General features: G+C 42.8%; 1 protein-coding gene across 5 annotated transcripts in view; it reads left to right on the top strand.

Annotated features, from left to right (window-relative positions):
* The first annotated feature begins 13689 nt into the window (after nucleotides 1–13689).
* Nucleotides 13690–19268, top strand: part of myt1b (myelin transcription factor 1b) — a 45638-nt gene continuing 40059 nt past the window's right edge. For 3 of the 5 annotated variants that reach the window (XM_085449807.1, XM_085449806.1, XM_085449805.1), the window contains exon 1: nucleotides 18651–18710. In XM_085449807.1, coding sequence (XP_085305933.1) covers nucleotides 18708–18710 — 3 coding nt within the window. In that variant the 5' untranslated portion in view covers nucleotides 18651–18707. Of the gene's footprint in view, nucleotides 13786–18603; nucleotides 18711–19268 lie in introns of those variants that run through there. The other 2 variants (XM_085449808.1, XM_085449809.1) reach the window with 1 other exon arrangement.

The raw sequence follows: 19268 nt of genomic DNA on the forward strand, positions 1-19268 counted from the left end.
ATCATGTGAAGTTGTCGTTGGCTTACTGTAATTCTGCCTTACATGTTCCATGGCAACTGGTCAAACACTTATCCAAAGAGTGCTGAGCTTTACACAGACTAGAAGTACTGCACTACAATTTGATGAAGAACCTTTTTTTTTTTTGTTTTATTTCTTTACAAAAATTAAAAATGAATTTTCAATCTGTAGGAGTTGTAGGAGTAGATATGTGACATAAAAATAGCAATGCTTTTAAAAAGACTATAAATTAATTGACTGGGAAAAAATCACAGAAAGTAATGTTTTATGAATTTCTTGTTTTCTCTTTCCAGCCACAAAATATACTACCAGGGGGAGCTTTGGAAGTCACACAATATGCAGTACTATGCCAATGTTTTAGTCACTAAAAGTAAAGTGGAGATGCTTTCAAATATAATTCCATCAATAGGTTTTATTTATCGCTTCCAAGAAAGTGGAGTAAACAGAAAAAAACAAAACAAAAAAACAAAATCAAATCAATTTGGCATGACTACCCTTTGCCTTTCTGACAGCACGGTGCCGAAGACACATGCACTCACGCACAGTTTTGCAAAGTACTTAGCAGGCTGTTTGAAGCATATTGGAGAACTTGCTAGATTTCTTCTGAGGATGCAGGTTGTGTCTCTTCATGTAGTCCCAGACCGACCAAAGACTCCCTGTTCGCCTCCCAAGAAAATTCTTTATTGCCTCTTTTCTACAACTGCTGAGAGTGATGCTGGGCCAGTTTTGCCTTTAACTTTTTAGAATATCTCCATGTCTTTTTTATAGGTTTGAGATTTTGAGACTTTCATTGCTTTACTACCAAAAGTTAAAATCTCGGGGCTGCATATCCCTGTCATTGTTTGTCATGTGATAGCCCATCCCATAACCACAGTGGTTAGTGATAGACTACTTCTGTCCATTTTCTTGCAGCTTTTAAATGCTGTTAACTTGAAGATTTTAACGTGGGAGTCTACGGGGACTGACTTGCTTTTAGAACCTGCGTGTAATAAATGAAGTATCTGCATTGGCTTCATTTTTCAGTCTTGAAGCTTGCTGCTTAGCTGTAATAGGACACAGATTATGGATGTTTAAGTTATGGTGCTTGTTGAAACTAGCATGGTAAAATGTTTCATGTCCATGTAGCATTTCTTTAGAGCATTTGTAGCTTTTCCAGTATGTCCTTCATTCCATTTGGCATCTTTTGCTGCTGTGGGCATGGTAGAATCTGCTAAAACAGGAGGATGACTTGACACTGAAGTGCTGGCTCCATATCACACAAGCTCTTAGAAACGACTGAGATGTCCACATTTGCAGTTATTCGCTACAGCGGGATGAATTTAATTTATGCAGCACCTGGGATCATTAACATTTTTTATCTCACCATGGAAGTGAAGTATCTCAATGAAGGATTAGATGTTTCATCGATGCGTCTACAACACAGGTCTTTCTTTGCTCCTCTATTGCTGTGAACAGATAAGCTACGTGTGCAAGTAAAACAAGTTGAGGCTGGAGAAAAAGGTGACAGCATCAGTGAGCCATCTTGAATTTAGCTAGGGCTAGTTGGTTACTATGGCTACCATTTATGTATACATATAGTGTATATACTAACTCTTGACACACACTTCTTTAGACCTGACCTTCTTCCCTCCCTCCTTCACTATCATAGCTTCACTCACAATCGGCCCTGTCCCATTCTCCTCCCCACCAGCATAATGACATTTGCATACAGATGTCTCACTTGTGCTGATAATGCATTCACCAGTCTGTGTGTGTGTGTGTGTGTGTGTGTGTGTGTGCAGTTTGCAACTGTAATCAGCTGACATCTGAGCACAGGTTAAGGCTTCAAGGCAGAGCAGCACGTGCAACCTTTTGAGGGAAAAAAGCCTCATTACTGTCATTATCGGGGTCATTATCAGAAGTAAGACAGCTTCTTTGGCTTGGAAAAATAGCAGCAGAAAGAAGGCTCCAAAGTGAGTGATTTGGGGGAGGAAGTGAGGATGGAGTGATGGGAGAATTGAGAGAGAAAAAACACTCCTTCTACTTTGCTGGAACAACTGTGCCTGGCAGACAGAAGTAAAAAGGGGGATTGAGTTGAACTTGTCAGGGCCAGGTTCTAAATCTGTGGTCCTTCCCCCGCCCTCCCTCTGTCTCTTTTTCTTCTTCTTCTTCGTCTTCTTCTTGTAGCATTTTCTTCTCTTGCCTCATGAAACAAGCCACCTACACTTTAGGACATCTGCTAAGCTGATTTTCTGGAGCTTAGCAGCACCACAGTGGTATCAAAGAGATTAGGTGAAACAACATCCAACTCTGGCTTTGTGCTGTGTTTCAATAATGTAGCGCCGTGCAACCATGCGCAAGTGTTTGTTGTGCCTGTTTTGCCTCCAGTGCACGCTTTGCTTTGCTCGCTGGCGCGCAAGCTCGGCTGTGTATGTGTGTGGGTGTGCGTATTATGCTCAGTGTTATAGTGCCATAAGTCACAGAGCTGGTGTAATACAGTTGGATCTGGAGTGTGAGCTTTTTTTGTGTGTAAGGATTCAGACAGCATAACCAGAGAGCTGCTTCAGAGGATCTCTCAAGTCTTTGTTTTTGAGCCAAGCCCATTATCACTGGAGAAAAATCATTTCCATAAAATAAACTGGTGTTTGGCTGTGCTGGAAATACACTAAATGTTAGGACTTACTATTGCCTTGCGAGGCCTTACACTAATGCATACTTGTATTTTCCTTTTTCTCACGTAAATATGCACCACATATGTGTTCACTTGGTGTTCTCCTGCCATACATTTGGTAATGAAAGGGGTGCTTTATGAAGCAAAGTAACTATACTGAACTGAATTATGCATGCATGATGGCTAACACTTAGTAACTATCCACACACGTAATTAAGTAGTGAAATGTAATAATGTAATTTATCCCTCTGGGTTTAGGGTTTAAATAATTGCTGCAGAGTCAGCCTACTGTGCATTATGTGTGTGTGTGTGTGTGTGTGTGTGTGTGTGTGTGTGTGTGTGTGTGTGTGTGTGAGAGAGAGAGAGAGAGAGAGAGAGAGAGACCATGGTTGCATGCTTTCTTTTTATTCCTTATGTGTGAGACAGAGATCAAGAAAGGGAGTTCTCAATTAGTTTTTTTCTTTCTCTCTAGCAGCTTTCACTTTTTTGTGTTCACTAACTAGAGAAAAAAGAGTGGAGAGGGGAAAAGAGGGAGTGGGAGGGAGAAGGAGGGGGTGAAAGAAGAAAAGAGAGCAAGCCAAAGAGCGTCGGGTGCTGTGTCAGTCTGATATTTTCCGTAGTGACAGCTGGGCCCAGAAGCTCAGACCCTTTTCTTCTGGCACACAAAGCCCATTAAGTATGCCACTCGCTCAATGGCCCCCACAGCCTCCAAATTGCTCCAAGCTCCTCCCTAAAGTGTGGCAGCCTTTGTCATTGTAATCAGGCCTTGTTTTTGAAGTGCTGCCTGTATTTACTGCTGCTCGGGCTGCATATTTGCCAAGCCTGCTGCCGCTGCTGCTGCCCGGTCTGAGAGGGGGTGAGAAACTGTACGTGGAGAGGGCTAAAAGACAGGGAGGGAAAGATGGAAAGCTGGAGAGAGAAAAAGAGGAGATGGAAGCAGTTGTCGACATGAGTAGAGAGAGGATGAAAGGATGGGAGGGGTCAAGTGTGGAGAGAAGGTGCGGTGACTCCAGATGGAGAAAGAGAAGTGAAGAAATCAGCCTGGAGAGGCCTGGAAGAATTTGACTTATCGACTTGGAGGGTGACAAGAGGTCAGGCGGGTGACCTCAGCGGGGGCACAGAGTGTAGGACGCAGGGGGGGGGGGGGGGGGGGGAGTGTGCTAGGATGCTAGTCTGTACCACTGGATTGACAAGGAGGGGGGTGGAAGAGGAGGGCTTATTTACAACTCCGATGCTGCATTGTGGCTCAAGCTCACTTTAAGATATTCATATTCAAGTCAGAGAAAGAGAGAAAAAGTCCTGCAGTGTAGATTTGTGTAAGTGACAGGCAACGTGACAGAGCGGTACAGAGGACAGACAGAGGAGCAGACGACGCAGAGGAGCTGAACGACGTGATGCATTTTGGCAGAGCTGCCCACCACTCCCACCCACCCCATGGGGAGGCTCAGGCTGCGGATGGGGTTGGGTACGCAGGGGAGGGGTCTCTAGAGATGACGGTCATCAGAAGTGGCATCCAGACCCAACTTTGTCTGTCTCTTGGCCTTTTCCTTTCACTCTGAGTGTATGTGTGTGCACGCCTGTTACAAATTCATAACTCCCACAAAAGACAGAGGAAGGAGAAGGGGAATCTGTGAGTAATGAAGAGCTACAGGCAGCTTGTGTCTTCATCATGCTACAACAGCATATATTTTGACTGCATATGAGTTGATTATGGTAGAGAGTTGGTTCACAGTTTTAGAGCTAAGTGCACATTCGAGGTGTAGATTAAAATCGATGTCACTTGCTATCATCTAGAGCTCACAAAACGTCTGATATAGATATGTCATTCTATGTCAAACATCTGACCTCTTACAGATTGTTGTGGATTGGATAAGCAGATGGATGGATGAAAGGAAACAGTGATGTAAATGTATGGTTATTCATACACAGTATTTGAATTGACGTTGTTTCCAATTTGCAGCGCTGCATTTCACAAATGAGGGCCACTCTGCATCATTTTTTTGTATTAGGTCTTGTTTAAAACAATAAAAAATAAAAATGGTAAATGTCAATGAGCATATACACAGATATAGATGTATCTGTGATATGCTCACTAACACTTGGCTTACCCATGCTTGAAACTTACCCGTTAAGCTTCGAGCACGACAGTGAACTTAACTATGCTTGTGGTTTCAACCAGCCACAAGACTTAAGAAATCAGGGAGCACTTTGACTCCTTCTCCTCAGTGTTTCTCCTCAGGATTTCCTTTATAAAATATCATCAGTTTCTCAGATAATGAGGTCAGTGTACGTACAAGTAACAGATGTTCAGGTTTCAGACGGCTCTCTACATCCAGTCTTCAGGAAGTCTTTACTCTTGGATCTGTATGATGTGTGTGTGGTCTACATCCACCTGCTATTGACATGTTCCGATTAGGAGGGACAGCCAATCAGAGGTAAGGTGGATTACAGAGAGGGGTACAGTGTTCCAGTCAGAGGTTGAACTGAAAGCCTGCAATAAGGATTGTTCCGAACTATGGCTCATTCAAAGTTACCTAAACAGTGTTAAAAAAATAAATGTATGGAGCTGGGAATTAGCAGCATATCTTTATGTAGTTTATTATATTGTGACTTGTATCTTATCATGGGCTATTATGGCACATAATGGTCTTTTTATTTTACTCTTTTTGTGTACAGCGCTTTCTAAATCTTTGTCTGTGACATAAATAAACTTTACTTGCTTACACCTGAGAACCATGGGAATGCCAACTCTGTTTCAAAATGTGAACATTTTAAGACTGTTTGTGCATCTATATCACTTTGTCACATATCCACAATACATAAAAACAAGGAAATTCAGAAGCAGTCTAACGTCTATAAGATTTTACACTATATGCTAGTCTAATGGCAACGATGATTTGATTTTATCCACCAGCTGAATTGCTAAGGCTTAGCTGTCATGATACGCACTTCCATTGTAAGTGATGTTGGACATAGTCCTCATGTCACCAAAAATACATGAGATAGTTTAGGCAAAAGTAACATGGCTCTCTGTTTGTATCAGCTTTTCTTTTGCTCAGCAGGAACAAATAATGGGGAAACACAAAAAGGAAACTACTTAAAGCAGACCTGAAACTATTAAGGGAAATCAAAACATATTTACTATTTTGATTGATCTATAGTTCAGTCTTCAAAAGCTGTGAAGAATACCAAAACCCTGCTTTCAAAGACATCACCTTGGATTTCTACTTTATTTTCCCTCAGTCCGTTTAACATTTAACAAAACAAAGTGGGGGTCTTTACATCTTAGATGTGGAGTTCCTGCACAGCCTGTACATGTAGTGCCCATCTCTCCATCAGCAATTCTGTTTTCAGATAAAGTCCTGCTGTGATCTTCTCCATGACAAACATCATCTTAACCCTTTCTCTCAGTGCTTTTTTTTTTTTTTTTTGGGGGGGGGGTATGGTTTTAGCTGAAAGATAGCAAATCTTTGCTTTCCTACAAGCAGCAGAAGAGATCTGACTGGATGATTTTATTTAGTTAATCTGCTGATTAATTAACAATGCAAATACTCATTATTTGCAGCCTTCTTATTTCATTAAAAAATTTGAAGTCATGTCTATCAGAAGATATTTCAGTATGGGTGTGTTATTATTTTAGACCAGCCTGAAAAAAGTGAAGCTGTCCTTTAGCAAAACACTGCTGGGTGGACATTTAAAATCATGGATTTCTCAGAAATCCAAGCACCTTGGCTTATCTGTATCTAATGAAAGCTGACAGATATGGGTATGATAAAGATGCATGCATGTTGGAGAGAAAGAAGAAGCAAGGTTGGGGGTATGACAGTAAGAGAGGGGTTGGAGGGAGGGGGCATGTAGGAAAATAAAGTCATCATGTTATGAATCTGATTGTTGTCACAAGAGTGGACTCTGGTGTCCATCTGTGCACGAAACCAGGATGTGTTTCTGTGTCAAAGTGAGCGTGCGTCTAGTTGCTATTTTTAAAAAAAAGAAATAAAGCTCTTTATTTTGCTTAACAAATTATTCACATCGTTCACATCATTTGTTACTTCAAACACAAATTTGCTCGTTTATCAAAGAGAAAAACTTTTTCCCTTCCGGTGGAGCACTGACTCTTACGTCTTTCCACCAGCGCAGCCCAAAGTTGTTCCAAATAGAGATGCTGAATAATGATAATGAAAGCGTAGGAGTGAACATTTAAGAGGACTTTTGAATAACGATGATGATGAAGATGGAGTGAAATTTCCATTAATTAACTCACGGGAGTCATTTTCTCAACAATGTTCTGTTTCCTGCTCGTCCCTGTGTGTGTTTCTGCGTGTATTTGTTTAAACTTTATTGTCACTGGTGTCTCTAGGACAGCTGGAGGCTATGTCAGAGTTCAGCTGCTTGTTATACAGAGCAGAGAATGAGAGGAGAGAGGGTTGGGGGTGGGGTGGTATGGTGTGGGGAGGAGTGTTCACATTCATTTGCGTGCGTTTGCATATGCCTGTGAATGTGTAGTGTGTGTGTGTGTGTGTGTGTGTGTGTGTGTGTGTGTGTGTGTGTGTGTGTACGTGAGTGTGTATGTGCATGTTTAGTCCTATCTGGGTAGTGGAACAGAAGGGTGAAGGGGGGTGAATAGTGAAGTTAATGGGCTAATGAGAGCACCGTGCTTAGGAAGAATACAAGAGGCTGTCTGGCATGGCCAGATAAAAAAAACTTGCAGAGGCATTAGTGGAGACCCAGCAGTCCTCCTTAACGGCGACACGTTCTTTGTCCACGCACACCAAAAGCCACTTTAATAAGCAGTGAATTCATTATAGATGTGTTTCTCTCGTTTTTTGGAGCCATAAAAGCAAAGAGATGGAGAGTGAAGGGATGTGGAGAGCAGATGTGTAAACTAGAAAACCACATCCAGTTTTTTAGGAGCATTAGTTTCAGTTTAATGTTTAGATATGGTTAGCTTTGTTGTTCACTCGATGATAAGAATAAACATGAAAACTACGCTTCAGTTAAAGGCTGTGTCGGTCAGATATTTGTTGACAGCATTTAGAACCACACTTCTGTGCACATTCAAGTAAGTTTAGCTCAGATGCGCACGGCTAAAACTAAAATTCATCTAGTTAGTTTCATTTCATTCAATGTTTAGTTCAGTAATCAGAGTTTGGGCTCAAATAAGCGGATTAAGTTGATTTTGTTTTATTTGATCTAGTTGGACTTCTTAGTTTTAAGTAATTTTTAAGTAAGCACTTTAGTTTAGTTTAGTTTAGTTTAGTTTAGTTTAGTTTAGTTTAGTTTAAGCCCCGTGGCAGCATGTAGAGCTTGTACCACACCTTTTACCTTATGTCAGCTGGAACAGGTTACAGTCCCTCTGCAACCCCATTTAAACAAGCCTCCAACAGTCTGTTTAAGGGCATTTGCAGCAGCTGTTTCAGTTAGGTTTAGTTTAGCTTCATTTAATTTAATCTGTTGGAGTTTAGTTTTGGTTGACACAAGTTGAGTTGAGTTTAGCATACACAGTTGTTGTCAGCTGTTCAGATTTGTCTGTTTGTTTTCTAATTCAGTTACGTTTTATTTGAATATCTTTAGTCTTCAGTGTTGAAAATTCAGGCTTTATGAAGCAAGTTAAGGGATTTTTCTTTGGGTCAAGAGGAATGCATTTCGTGCAGATTTGTTACATTTGTTACAGTACAAACGGGCTAGGAGCGAGCTTTGTGAATTTAGTTTTGTTTTCTTTCATTCTGTCTTTCATTTTCTATTTTCCAGCTTGGTGAAACAATTATTGACTTGTTCTAATAATTCCTTTTTTATGATGAAGACTGGAAATTTGACTGTAGTCCGACTGTGTTAATTTACTGTGCTGTCACAGCTTAGTTTAGTTTGGGGGGATTTTAAAAGTTTTTCCAAGTCATCCAAGTTCTTTTTATTTTTGTTTAATTTAGCAGCATTGATTCTTCTAATAATGTATACAGGTAGCTTAGCTTGGTTTAGTCACTTACATCTACTGTGCTTACACAGAAAGGGAAAGTTGAATTCAGTGTAGTTTAGTTTATTTATTGTGACCATTCAAGTTTAGAAGTGAGTCAAGCAAATGTGGGGTTTTTTTGGTTTTGCTTGAGTTTGTCTTTTAGCTTACTCTAGTAACATATAGTTATTTGCTAGCGAAGCTTATACTCTGGTTAAGGATAATGAAATTTAGTTTAATTCACTTCAATTGAGCAAAAAGGGAGGCTAAACCGAATCTGGTTTTACATTAACACTACAAATTTCAAAGTGTAGACAAGCACACGCCTCCAAGAAAGGAGAGGATATTGTTTGGCAATGTGCAACTCTCTTCAACAAACAATAGCAATAAGCAATCAGAACATTAAATGTACATGAAAAGGCTGTAGAATGTGTTGAGGTTGCTTTACCCCCCATTACATCTTGGAGAGATGGGGATGGGGGTAATGGGAGCAAGCAATGGGAGAGCTCATTATCTGGCAGACCATCTGCTATTGGGAGGGAGGAACTGTCTGTCTGTCCCAGACACAGACGCTCTGAATAGGCCTGAAGTTCCAGTGAAAATGCTCCTCTAACTTCCCTAAATTAGCTGTACATCTGGTACATTTGGTCACACGTGATGAGGGAGGCTGGTGGAAACTGACCAATCATGTTTTTAAAAAAAGTAGAGAAAAGAAAAGAGATGTTGCTAACATAAGCAGAATGTAGAAAAATATACCTTGCTTTAATTCCATGTTTGTTTACAGCTAGATTCATCATTCTGCAGCTCGGTTCTACTTCATTACGTGTCCATGCAGTTGTCCACGAGTTTGTGGTGGACTTGTGAGATATTTGTGATCTAATCCCGCGAAGCTCTTTGTGCAACACGTTTGAATCTATGTTTGATGTCTGTGGAAGTTTTCAGTGCAGCAGCATGTGCAGGTTGATGTAAATGAAGCAGATGAGAGTTTATGTGCATTCAGTCAGATCGCTGGGGGAGCGTGAGTGTGAGAAGTTGCCCGGCGCAGCAGATGCTCTTTGTTGCTGTTGTTCGGGCTATTGTTGTTGAAAGCTGACACTGAAGGGGCGGGATAGGCTCCAGCTCTTGGCAGCAGGAGGGCAGCCTTCCTTCCTATTGGCTCCCGCGCGTGTCGGTCAGTGGTCTGTCACCGCCCCTCGTCACTCCGTCGGTAAGTTGAAGTAAAGTTTGAGCAACTTTGTTAGGCTGAAGTAAACTTGCCAGCAGCACTTGACGGCCGCTGCGGGACTTTTCAGAGGGACCGAGAGAAGGAGCACCGCAGAGATGAAGCTGTGCCGCACTTTTCTAGGTTCGTATCGCTCACTTTTTTAAACTGTAGAGGAGCAACTTTGAAACTTAGTGTTTAAACTTTGTGTCTCGGCATCTCCATCTCTCTTTAGAATCATTGTGCTGACGCAGATATAAGCAGACAGTCAACAGACACACGCCGGAACTTTGTTTTAAAAAGTTGCAGCAGCTCTGTTAGCGTCCAAGAAATCCCTTTAGAGACATTGTGACCATCGCTGTACTGAATTAAAAGACGCTTACAGCTCTGTCTGGTTACACCAGTTGTAACTTCAAAACATCTCCGCGGGGCAAACTCATCGCATGCAAGCATTTCGAAATAAACTTAAGAAATGTAAACTTGAGTTCTGAGTACACAGCAGAGATAAACTCCAGCCTCTTCGGATAAAAACTGGCCAGACAAAGGACAGTCGGTCCCTGGGGGACCGTGTGGCCCCGGTACCATGGGGACACTGCCAAAGCTGCGGGCTTATTAAAAAGTTTTTTTTCTTTCTCTCTCTCGGAGTGTGTGTGTGTGTGTGTGTGTGTGTGTGTGTGTGTGTGTGTGTGTGTGTTTAGTCTGTCGGCTTGTTCCATCTGTCGAGGGACTATAGGGGCCTCCCCCGGTCCCATCCTAAGCGCTCACTCAGCTGCTGCCCCCATGTAATATTTATACTGGCTGCCTGCACTCCGCACAATATAGCCACCATACAAGAGCTATAGTGCTGCAGGCCTCTGCCATCTGCATCTGCAGACAGACTTTAGAACAACAGAGGAACAAGTTTTCCCAGCTCGTGCACCGGCTGCTCGATTACTCACACTCAGCCTTCAGAAGAAAGTTTTTGTTTTCAGTTTTTATTTCTTCAAAATAATAGCCACAAGGGGCGACCGATTACAAATGTTAAACTGTGCCAACATAGGCTTATACAAAGTGACACGGTGTATTTTACTTTTTCTTTCGGAATGAAGTGAGTTTACCCGTGTCTTACCCTTCAAAATAAAAGGCAAGAACAAGTGAATGACTTGATATTGTAAAGTTTTCAAACGTATACATTAAATAGGTTTAGATCTGTCCATTCATGAAAGTGATATTTATTTATGTATTTATTTATTTATTTATTTATTTATTTACGGGGGGGGGGGGGGGGGGGGCAGTTTGGGGTGAGTATGGAAAATAGTTTTATATATATTTATATATGTTTTCAAAGTAAAAACGTAAATAGATCGACTATAAATACGAGTCATTAGATATTTAAATTAAAGACAGTTTAATTTTCAGAGCTTGGACTTATAAAAGCTGCATTCTGCTTTGTTTATTTCAGTTTATATTAAGGATGAAATGATTGTACTTTATTTTGTCAATGTTTCCGTTCAAAAAATAAATAAAATGCAGTGGTGATATGATAAAGTTTTTAGACCTTTAAATGGAATAAACATTAGTTTTGGATATTCATTTTTCATAGATTTGGCATTCCGTTTTGTCTGTATTAGTTTATAACGAAGGCAAATATGGTTCAAGTTTTATCCTTCAAAATAAAAGCCACAACAGTAAAAAAACAACAACAACAAAAACCCACCCACTTGGTACTCTTGTGACAGTGTGTTCAACAGTATTGAAGTTTACATGTAAGCATTCATATTATTAGTGTAAAATGATTTTACTTGAAACCATAAGATTTACCTTTTAAAATAAAATATGAAAAACTGACAAGTTTGAAGCAACGTTATCAATGATTGGGACAAATGGAGCAAATATTGCCTATTTTAAAGGTGAAATATTATCATTTTAAAAATAGAACCTTTGTTTGATGCCATTAAAGTTAGCTGATGGCAGATAGTTAGTGTCAACAGTGGGCAGACAAACGCTTTTGTTGCCTCAACAATGAGCTGTAGTAGATATTGTTTGCCAGAGCTGTCCACGGTTCTGAACACGCACAGAATCTCTGGAGCAGCACTTTGGAGCTGTCCGCAGTGCTGATAGCAGCGAGCGATTGTGATTTGAGATTTGAGGCCTTTTCTCTCTTCTCTTTTACCGCCAGAAAACCTCCGTGTGTCTCTAGTTCACACCTGACCTACAGGCCTCAACTTTGCGACACCGGTCCACCCTGTGCTGGATCATGGCCCGGGATATTTCCTATCCCCCCTCTCTTTTGTTTATTGGGTTGTCGATGGCGTTGTTGTGAATCCATTCTCTCTCTCTGCGTGTCTCTTTCTGCACACCACTGTCTGAAATCATACTGATGGCGGCGTGCACGGCCGGTGATTGATTTCAGCTCCAATGCATAACAATGGGATTTCACAAAAAGAGCCTGCTGCAAAGAGATAAGAATTTAATAGAATTTCTGAAAGCTGAAGGTTGGGCTTTTTGAATATTCCCTACGTGCGCGGCGTGGAGACAGCAGATAAAGGATGGCATTTGTGGGGACTATTCTCAAATGGCTTGTAATGAATGGTTGTCATTTCCACTAATGGTTTCAAAACGGCAAAGCAAAAAGCATGATGTGAGCAACATTTGGGAGTGACTCCAAGTTGCTCTGTTAAGACCGGCTGTTTGTTGTTCGGAGCTGCGGCGGTCAGCCTAAAAACGATGAGCAGATCAGGAAGTGAGAGTGATTAGTTGTCTTAGTAAACTCCTGCTTCTCTTTTTATTCAAACCGATATCACACTTCAGTCCTTTCGTCGCCTCCCCTGAGCATAAATATTTTTTATGCTCGGGGGAGACATATAATCTCCCTCTTTGCCTATATGTCGTTAACCCCCACCCCCTTCTTCCCATACGGAGGAGTTATCAGATGCTGTCAGCGCTGCGCGCATATCCAGACTCTGCTACTACATCAATTCACGGTCCTCGACTTAAAAAAAAAAAAAAAAAAGTCCCCCTGAATGAATTATTGGACGGTACCACTTTCCGGGGTGCGTTGGGGGTGGTGAAGGATTACAGTAATGCTTTTGGGGGACATCAAGAACTTGTCAGCGGGTGAAATGTATAAAACATGAGCTAATTCTGGTGTCTAATATTGTGTTGGAGCCCAGAGGCGTAGAGATGCTTCACCAACGATTACACGCTGATAATGGTGTTTATGGGATGTTTGGGGAAATGGAAACTTTATTTTCATATGTGGGAAATGGCGCGCAGTTAGAGTCAAATCTGGTTTAAAGTTGTACGTTTCGCTGGCTTGAGACATGCTTAGGAGAGAGGAAGGACGAAAGTCAGGGAGGGGTGTGTGTGTGTGTGTGTGTGTGTGTGTGTGTGTGTGTGTGTGTGTGTGTGTGTGTGTGTGTGTGTGTGTGTGTGCACATATGCCCATTGAGTTAGTGTGTAGTAAGAGGGGACTTCAAGCCCTGCCCATCTGATGCTGGAGGTTTTACTACAGCTTCCGTGATGTCATGGCAAAGGGCGGAGGGAGGAGTTGAAAGGGGCGGGTGGGGAGTTGAGAGGGGATGGGATGGATGGAGGGAGGAAGGGAAGGGTGGAGGGAGGGGGTGGTACAATGGCTCATGAGGGAAAGGTAAGTCAATATTACGTTTTTTCTCCCCTCCTCGCTGACAAAGGCAAATGAAGCCATGTTTTTTGCTTACAAACAAGTAACATCTTAACGCCCGGATACGGAGCCGTGCGCCGATGCGCTGCGCAAGAGAGGCCGGTGCAACCTTCAGCTCGCTCTTCTTATTTATCACATCTGGACGTTTAGAACGGGATAGACGATTGCTTTTTACAAGAAAAAAACAAACACATAGAGCTTTTACTCGGGATATCGTGCCTCTTTAAAGAAAACTACTTGGCCTGCAACTCTAAAAAGAGAGCGAGAACGCGGCGCCGAAACCACAGAGGAAATATTATCGGATACAGGTAATCAGAAATGTTTTGAGTGTTTAGATCTGTGATGATTCATCTGGAATTACCCAGCCTTTGTGCGTGACTTTGACTGTGTGATATTTAAAAGCATCCCCCCACAGCGCGATTTAGCACCGGTTTAGTGTTGATGTCACATTTTTATATTTCCTAATTCCCCGGTGTGGATTAAAACTTACCCACAGCTGCGATCTCCCCACAGTTTGACCTGATTTTTTTTCTTCTTTTTTCCATTTATTTACGTTGTCAGCTGCTATTAGTATTTTCCGCTCAGGATGGAGATGAAGCTATATTTTAGCCCCTTCCATGCTGCGTGTGTTTACACCGGCGCCGTGTAATAAGTGGGAATAAACCAACTATGGCGCTTTCTCGGAACCTCAGTTGATGCGTGCACTACTCTGCCCGTGTCGAATAGTTCATCATCAGAGTGTGGGGCTTGAAGAAGACACACTCAGTACGATGCTCCATCCTCTGCTCCGTCCTCTAGTTTCACCTTCCTGTCTCCAGGAATAAATTTGCTCGTTTACTGTACCACGTCCCACCCTTTCTAGTAAATTGAGATATGTGTGCAGAGTTTGTATTATTAGAAAGGTAGAGCAGCAGGAGTCCTGCGTGTGTTTGTGTGTGGACAGATGGATGGATGGAGTGAGTGTGATTGCGAGAAAGAGAGAAAGGCAAAGGGAAGGATGGAGGGAGGGGTTGACCATTTGATCCTCTGCAGCAAAAAACAGAGATGCTCTCTTCAAATGTCAGCCGCCTTTAGTAGTGCGCAGATGAAAAAAAAAGTCCTCAGAAGCGCACTGAAAATAGACGCCGGGGAGGGGAGCCTCGAGTGGCACGTTTCACTGGATCTTTTCGGACTGTGGCACGGTGCAGAAAGCGAGCCCGTGCGTCTGTGCTGTTGTTGTTTTTTTTTCTTGTTTTTTATCCCTCACACCCCCCACTCCCTTCTCTTGCTCACCCCACCTTCTTGCCTTGCTTAGATGGCCGCGTGATGTGTGCGCCTCGCGGCTTGTCAAAGCACCCGCGTCCTAAGATGGAGGAAAGAGATGGGGCTGCCGATGATGGTGATACACAGAGTGTTATGTCACCCGCTCTTTAAGTTTCTCCCCACTCCACTGTAGCAGTAGTAACCTCAGAAGAGAGTGGGAGAAACTTGAGCTGCCCGTCAGGAAAGCTTTCGGCGTTACTTTGCTTCCTGGTTTTCGCCGTTGGAAACGCGGACTTTAAACGGCAGAATGTCTCCGCTGCTTTTAAATATCTGCGGCTTTAAAATAGTTTTTACAATCTTCCACTGGAGTTGGTTAAAGCTCATTTAAATGCATGGAAAAAGCATCCGCAGGCCTATTGTTTGGCTTAATGTAGAATAAATACCGAGCCACACATGTAACGCATCCTAGGCAGAAAAGATAAAACACCTATTGTTTTTCTTCTGTTTACGTTTCCAGTGAAATGTAGCCTAGTTTTGGAGGGGGATTACCGAATTAGGTTATTGGTGCCTTATGCTGCTACAGCAGCGTATAGAGCTGCGTGTAGCAGCCTCTGATATGACCTGCTCCTGTGTGTGTGTGTGTGTGTGTGTGTGTGTGTGTGTGTGTGTGTGTGTGTGTGTGTTTGTAGTTACTGTGATAGGAGGAAACCTCGCTATTTATGAAGGGTTGAATAGGCGATGGTGAGGACAGCAGGTGCCGGAGGAGGGAGCGCAATAAACGCACTGGAGGAGCAGCTGGGGCCAAATTGCACCCTTGTCATTCAAAGCCTATCAGAAATCTAAGCAATACAAGCAAAGGTCAGGGTTGGCCCTGGCTTTCAGTAGAGAGGAAGCATTTCAACTGAAAGGCTGGAAATAATGAATTTCATGCCTGCATTGAAATGGGAAATAAATAAAAAAGAAAAGTGAAAATTAATTAAAAAAGCAAGACAAAAGTGCACAGATTCTTCGAGAGAGGAACGCAACTTGGAGAAGTGTTTGGAAAACGGAGAGGTACAGATTTTCAGGTGTGCGGCTCAGTTTAGTCTTAGAAGCAGCGGTTTGTGTCATTTTCTCAGAGGTCAAGGTGACCCTCAGGGGAGCTCCCCCCTCCTAAAAGCTGGTTGCCATGGTGCTGTTGCCTTTCCATCCAATCCCCATCACTAAACTGATAGTAGCATCTTGCAAGCTGCCCCTCTTTTAGTCACCTTTCCTGTTTAATTTGCCCTTCAAGCTAGGATCTTTAAATCACAAATTTGCTTTTCACACCTGCCTCATAATCTGGAAACTCTCCTTTCTTTTGTGCTTTGACACAAAGAAACCAACAGAGTAACATGAAACCACCCCGCCGGTGCACAACTTTTGATTTCTCGCTCCCGTCTGCTCAGCTCGCTGTAATCACACTAAGTTATCTCTAAATCCTGCTTAACAGGGGGCCAGGGGTGTACAGCTGGCCCCAGCGCTGTACACACACTAATGCTGTTACAGACAGTTCACCCTGGTATTTAATCTAACTATGGATTTAGACCTCTTTGCTCTATTGTCCCAGTACAGTAAGCCGTAGTCCTGTAATGGTATTACTTCAGCCTAAACTTTGTTTTCAGGTAAAAGGTTTTCTTTTTTGGATCAGGTATTGATTCTTATCATTTATTTTCTTTGTGTGCAGATAACTGGCAAATCTGCCCCTCAATAACAAAAAAACCCAAGCTAAAAACCCATTCATTTTGCATTCACTCCCACCTACCGTCTCACTTCTGATTAACCAAACGTCCCCGGTGAATGGCTAATTGTCTCATACTCCTCCAACTTTTGCTGTAAAATAATGAGCTGTGAGTTTTTTAGATGGAGAAAGAGCAGCATGTGATCAAAGAATCAGAGAGAGCAGATCCTGAGCACGCGAGGTTCAAATCAGTTTTCTAATTTCCTTTTTTTTGTTCTAAATTTAACACAAGATGCCAAAGAAGGGTTAATTCTGACACCTCTTTCTGTGATGAATCGCTTCAGCTTTGGTTCCAGCTGTATTTTCTCTCTCTCTCTCTCTCTCTCTCTCTCTCTCTCTCTCTCTCTCTCTCTCTCTCTCTCTCTCTCTGTGTGTGTGTGTGTGTGTGTGTGTGTGTGTGTGTGCAGCACGAGGTCAAGACTAAGCAGAGTGAACGGGGGGCTGCTGACACACGGCCCCAGGCTATGTGTCCTAATAGAGTGCTGTTATATGTTTGGCATTTAGGAAGGGCTCTCAGCTCCTTGTCCCCAAAACTAACAATACAGGATGGATGCTCACTTCACTTCACTTTAAAAGGAGGGAGAAAGACCAGAGAGGAAGCAAAATAGGCATGGGAGTTTGCCTACTTGTGTGTGTATGTGTTTGTGTGGAGATAGCTGAGACAGAGATAGAGATGCAGACCTAAAGTATTGCTGCTGTAATCACTTTTTCACTCTGGGGTGGGGTGGTGGTGAAAGTTGATAAACAAGCATTTTGTAAATGGCTGAGCTTTGGTGTGTCAGGGTATGTGTGTGTGTGTGTGTGTGTGTGTTGGGAAAGGGGAGGGGGTGTTCAAGGGGTCTGCTTCAGGACCCCTTGGATGCGGACACACAGCCTTTTGTTGTCTCGTCCACCATTGCTCTCACTGCTTTTAGTGCGCCACTCTCACTCACGGGTTCACGCACAGGACAGTCAAGCATGGAAATAAAGAATAAAAAAACTTAAGAGAAATGAAAAGGTAGGGATGCAGTCAATAAAGGCCGAGGATTTGTTCAGAGAGCTTTAGGTTTTGTTGCCTCAGAAGACTGCTGGAGGTTATTTGTAAGAGCTGCATTAGTTATTTAAAAACATTCTATCTTGAATTCCCACCACAAATTCTGAGTTCTGGGCATGATTGCTCTCAAGCACCACTGCAGCTTCCATTTACATTTTCAACAGAGTGGCCCAAATGCCTGGTCATACAGTCAGTCTAAGCTGAAGGACGCTTTCTCTTTCAGAGTGTTCTGATATATATATATATACACATAAATATATGTGTGTATCTCAGAAAGGATCAGATTTCACTGTACCAGCTCAGCAGTGCTTGAAAACCGAGTGGGAGAAAGAGACAGAGCTGAAGCGACACGAGTTGCAAAGTTCAGCCTTGAGCACTCCCAGAAAAAAGAAAAATCTACACTTTATTTCCCCACCTGATCTTGAAACTACGTCTCTGTTTTGTATTTAACACCTGCACTGGCATCACTATGAGCACAAAGGGATTTGTAATACTGTGTTTGTCTCAGGCCGTCATCACAAAGATAAACTGAAGAGCTATTACCTTGATGAAAAAAGAGTGAGGGGGGGAGGAAGAAGAGCGGTTTGATTTATGTGCGATTCATTATATGCTAGCCATTCTTCAACCTCTCTCCCCTGACATTGCTCCCCAGCACCACCACCATCACCACTACCACCACCCCATTTCTTCATATATACGCTCCCTGAAAAACTTGATAAAAATGCACAAATTTGATTGATTCTAATAGTAGACTGACAGGGATCCCAGCTGGGGCACTTAACTGTGCCTCGGTGTGTGTGTGTGTGTGTGTGTGTGTGTGCGCCCACGAGATGCATACATACTTGTCTTTTAGTTAATAAAGGATCGTCTGCAGCACGCTTGAGTGCCCCAGCATTCCCTCAAAGTAAAACCCCCACCCTCTTCTCTCTTCCTCTAACCACACACTGCCCATCTACTGGCGCTGATGATTTCACATGACAACTCTCTCTCTTTTTCCCTTCTTTTTCTTTCTCCCAAATCTGTCCCCTCTCCTAACCCATCCCTTTCTCTTGCCCCACCTCTTGCTCTTGTTTCTTCCTTTTCTACCAACAGAAAATGAGTTTCGGGGTGAGCTGGTGAACCAGCGGTGGACACGAGGCGAGAGGACCAGCAGCCGCTGTCAGGCCTCCCAGAGACTGCAGAGCCGTCGACCAATCATGGTGAGTGACAACACAGCCCCCTTGTACATCCCCACCCGCTTCATCACTCGCCACCACACCCCTTTCCAATCTGATTCTGCTTCCTGAGCATTTCCCTCCAATCCCCAACTCAGCAGGGGAAAGTCAAAAAGGGTGGAGGCAGATGGAGCAGAGGGCAATAAAGCAGGCTGTGTATATGTATGTGTGTGTGTGTGTCTTAGGGTGCAGGGTATTTTAGACAGCCATGCAGGACAGAAAAAACATGAATCAAACAGCACATCAAATCTCCCGCTTGGCCCTGCCCATCTTTTGCCTCGGCCCCACTCAGCTTAGTTAAGCTCAGCGTGGCACAGCTCAGCGTTTTCCTGCTACTGCTGAGTTCACTTCACAGGGTTTTTTTTCCTATTGAAACACAATAAAAAAAGAAACTCAAAAGGATGTCCTTGAGCTGCTCATACTTTTTTTAAGTGCATGATATTCTGCCTTATCAGCAGAGGAGAAAAATGCTCCCTTCCACCAACACCTCTTTTCTTCTCTTTAACCTGCTCTGCCGTGTCTAAAACTTCTGACCTGCTTTGC

The sequence above is a fragment of the Copadichromis virginalis genome, linkage group LG23 (assembly GCF_057382275.1).
Source record: "Copadichromis virginalis isolate Kocher_CV1m ecotype Utaka linkage group LG23, C_Virginalis_male_GT1.1, whole genome shotgun sequence".
Lineage (NCBI taxonomy): Eukaryota > Metazoa > Chordata > Actinopteri > Cichliformes > Cichlidae > Copadichromis > Copadichromis virginalis.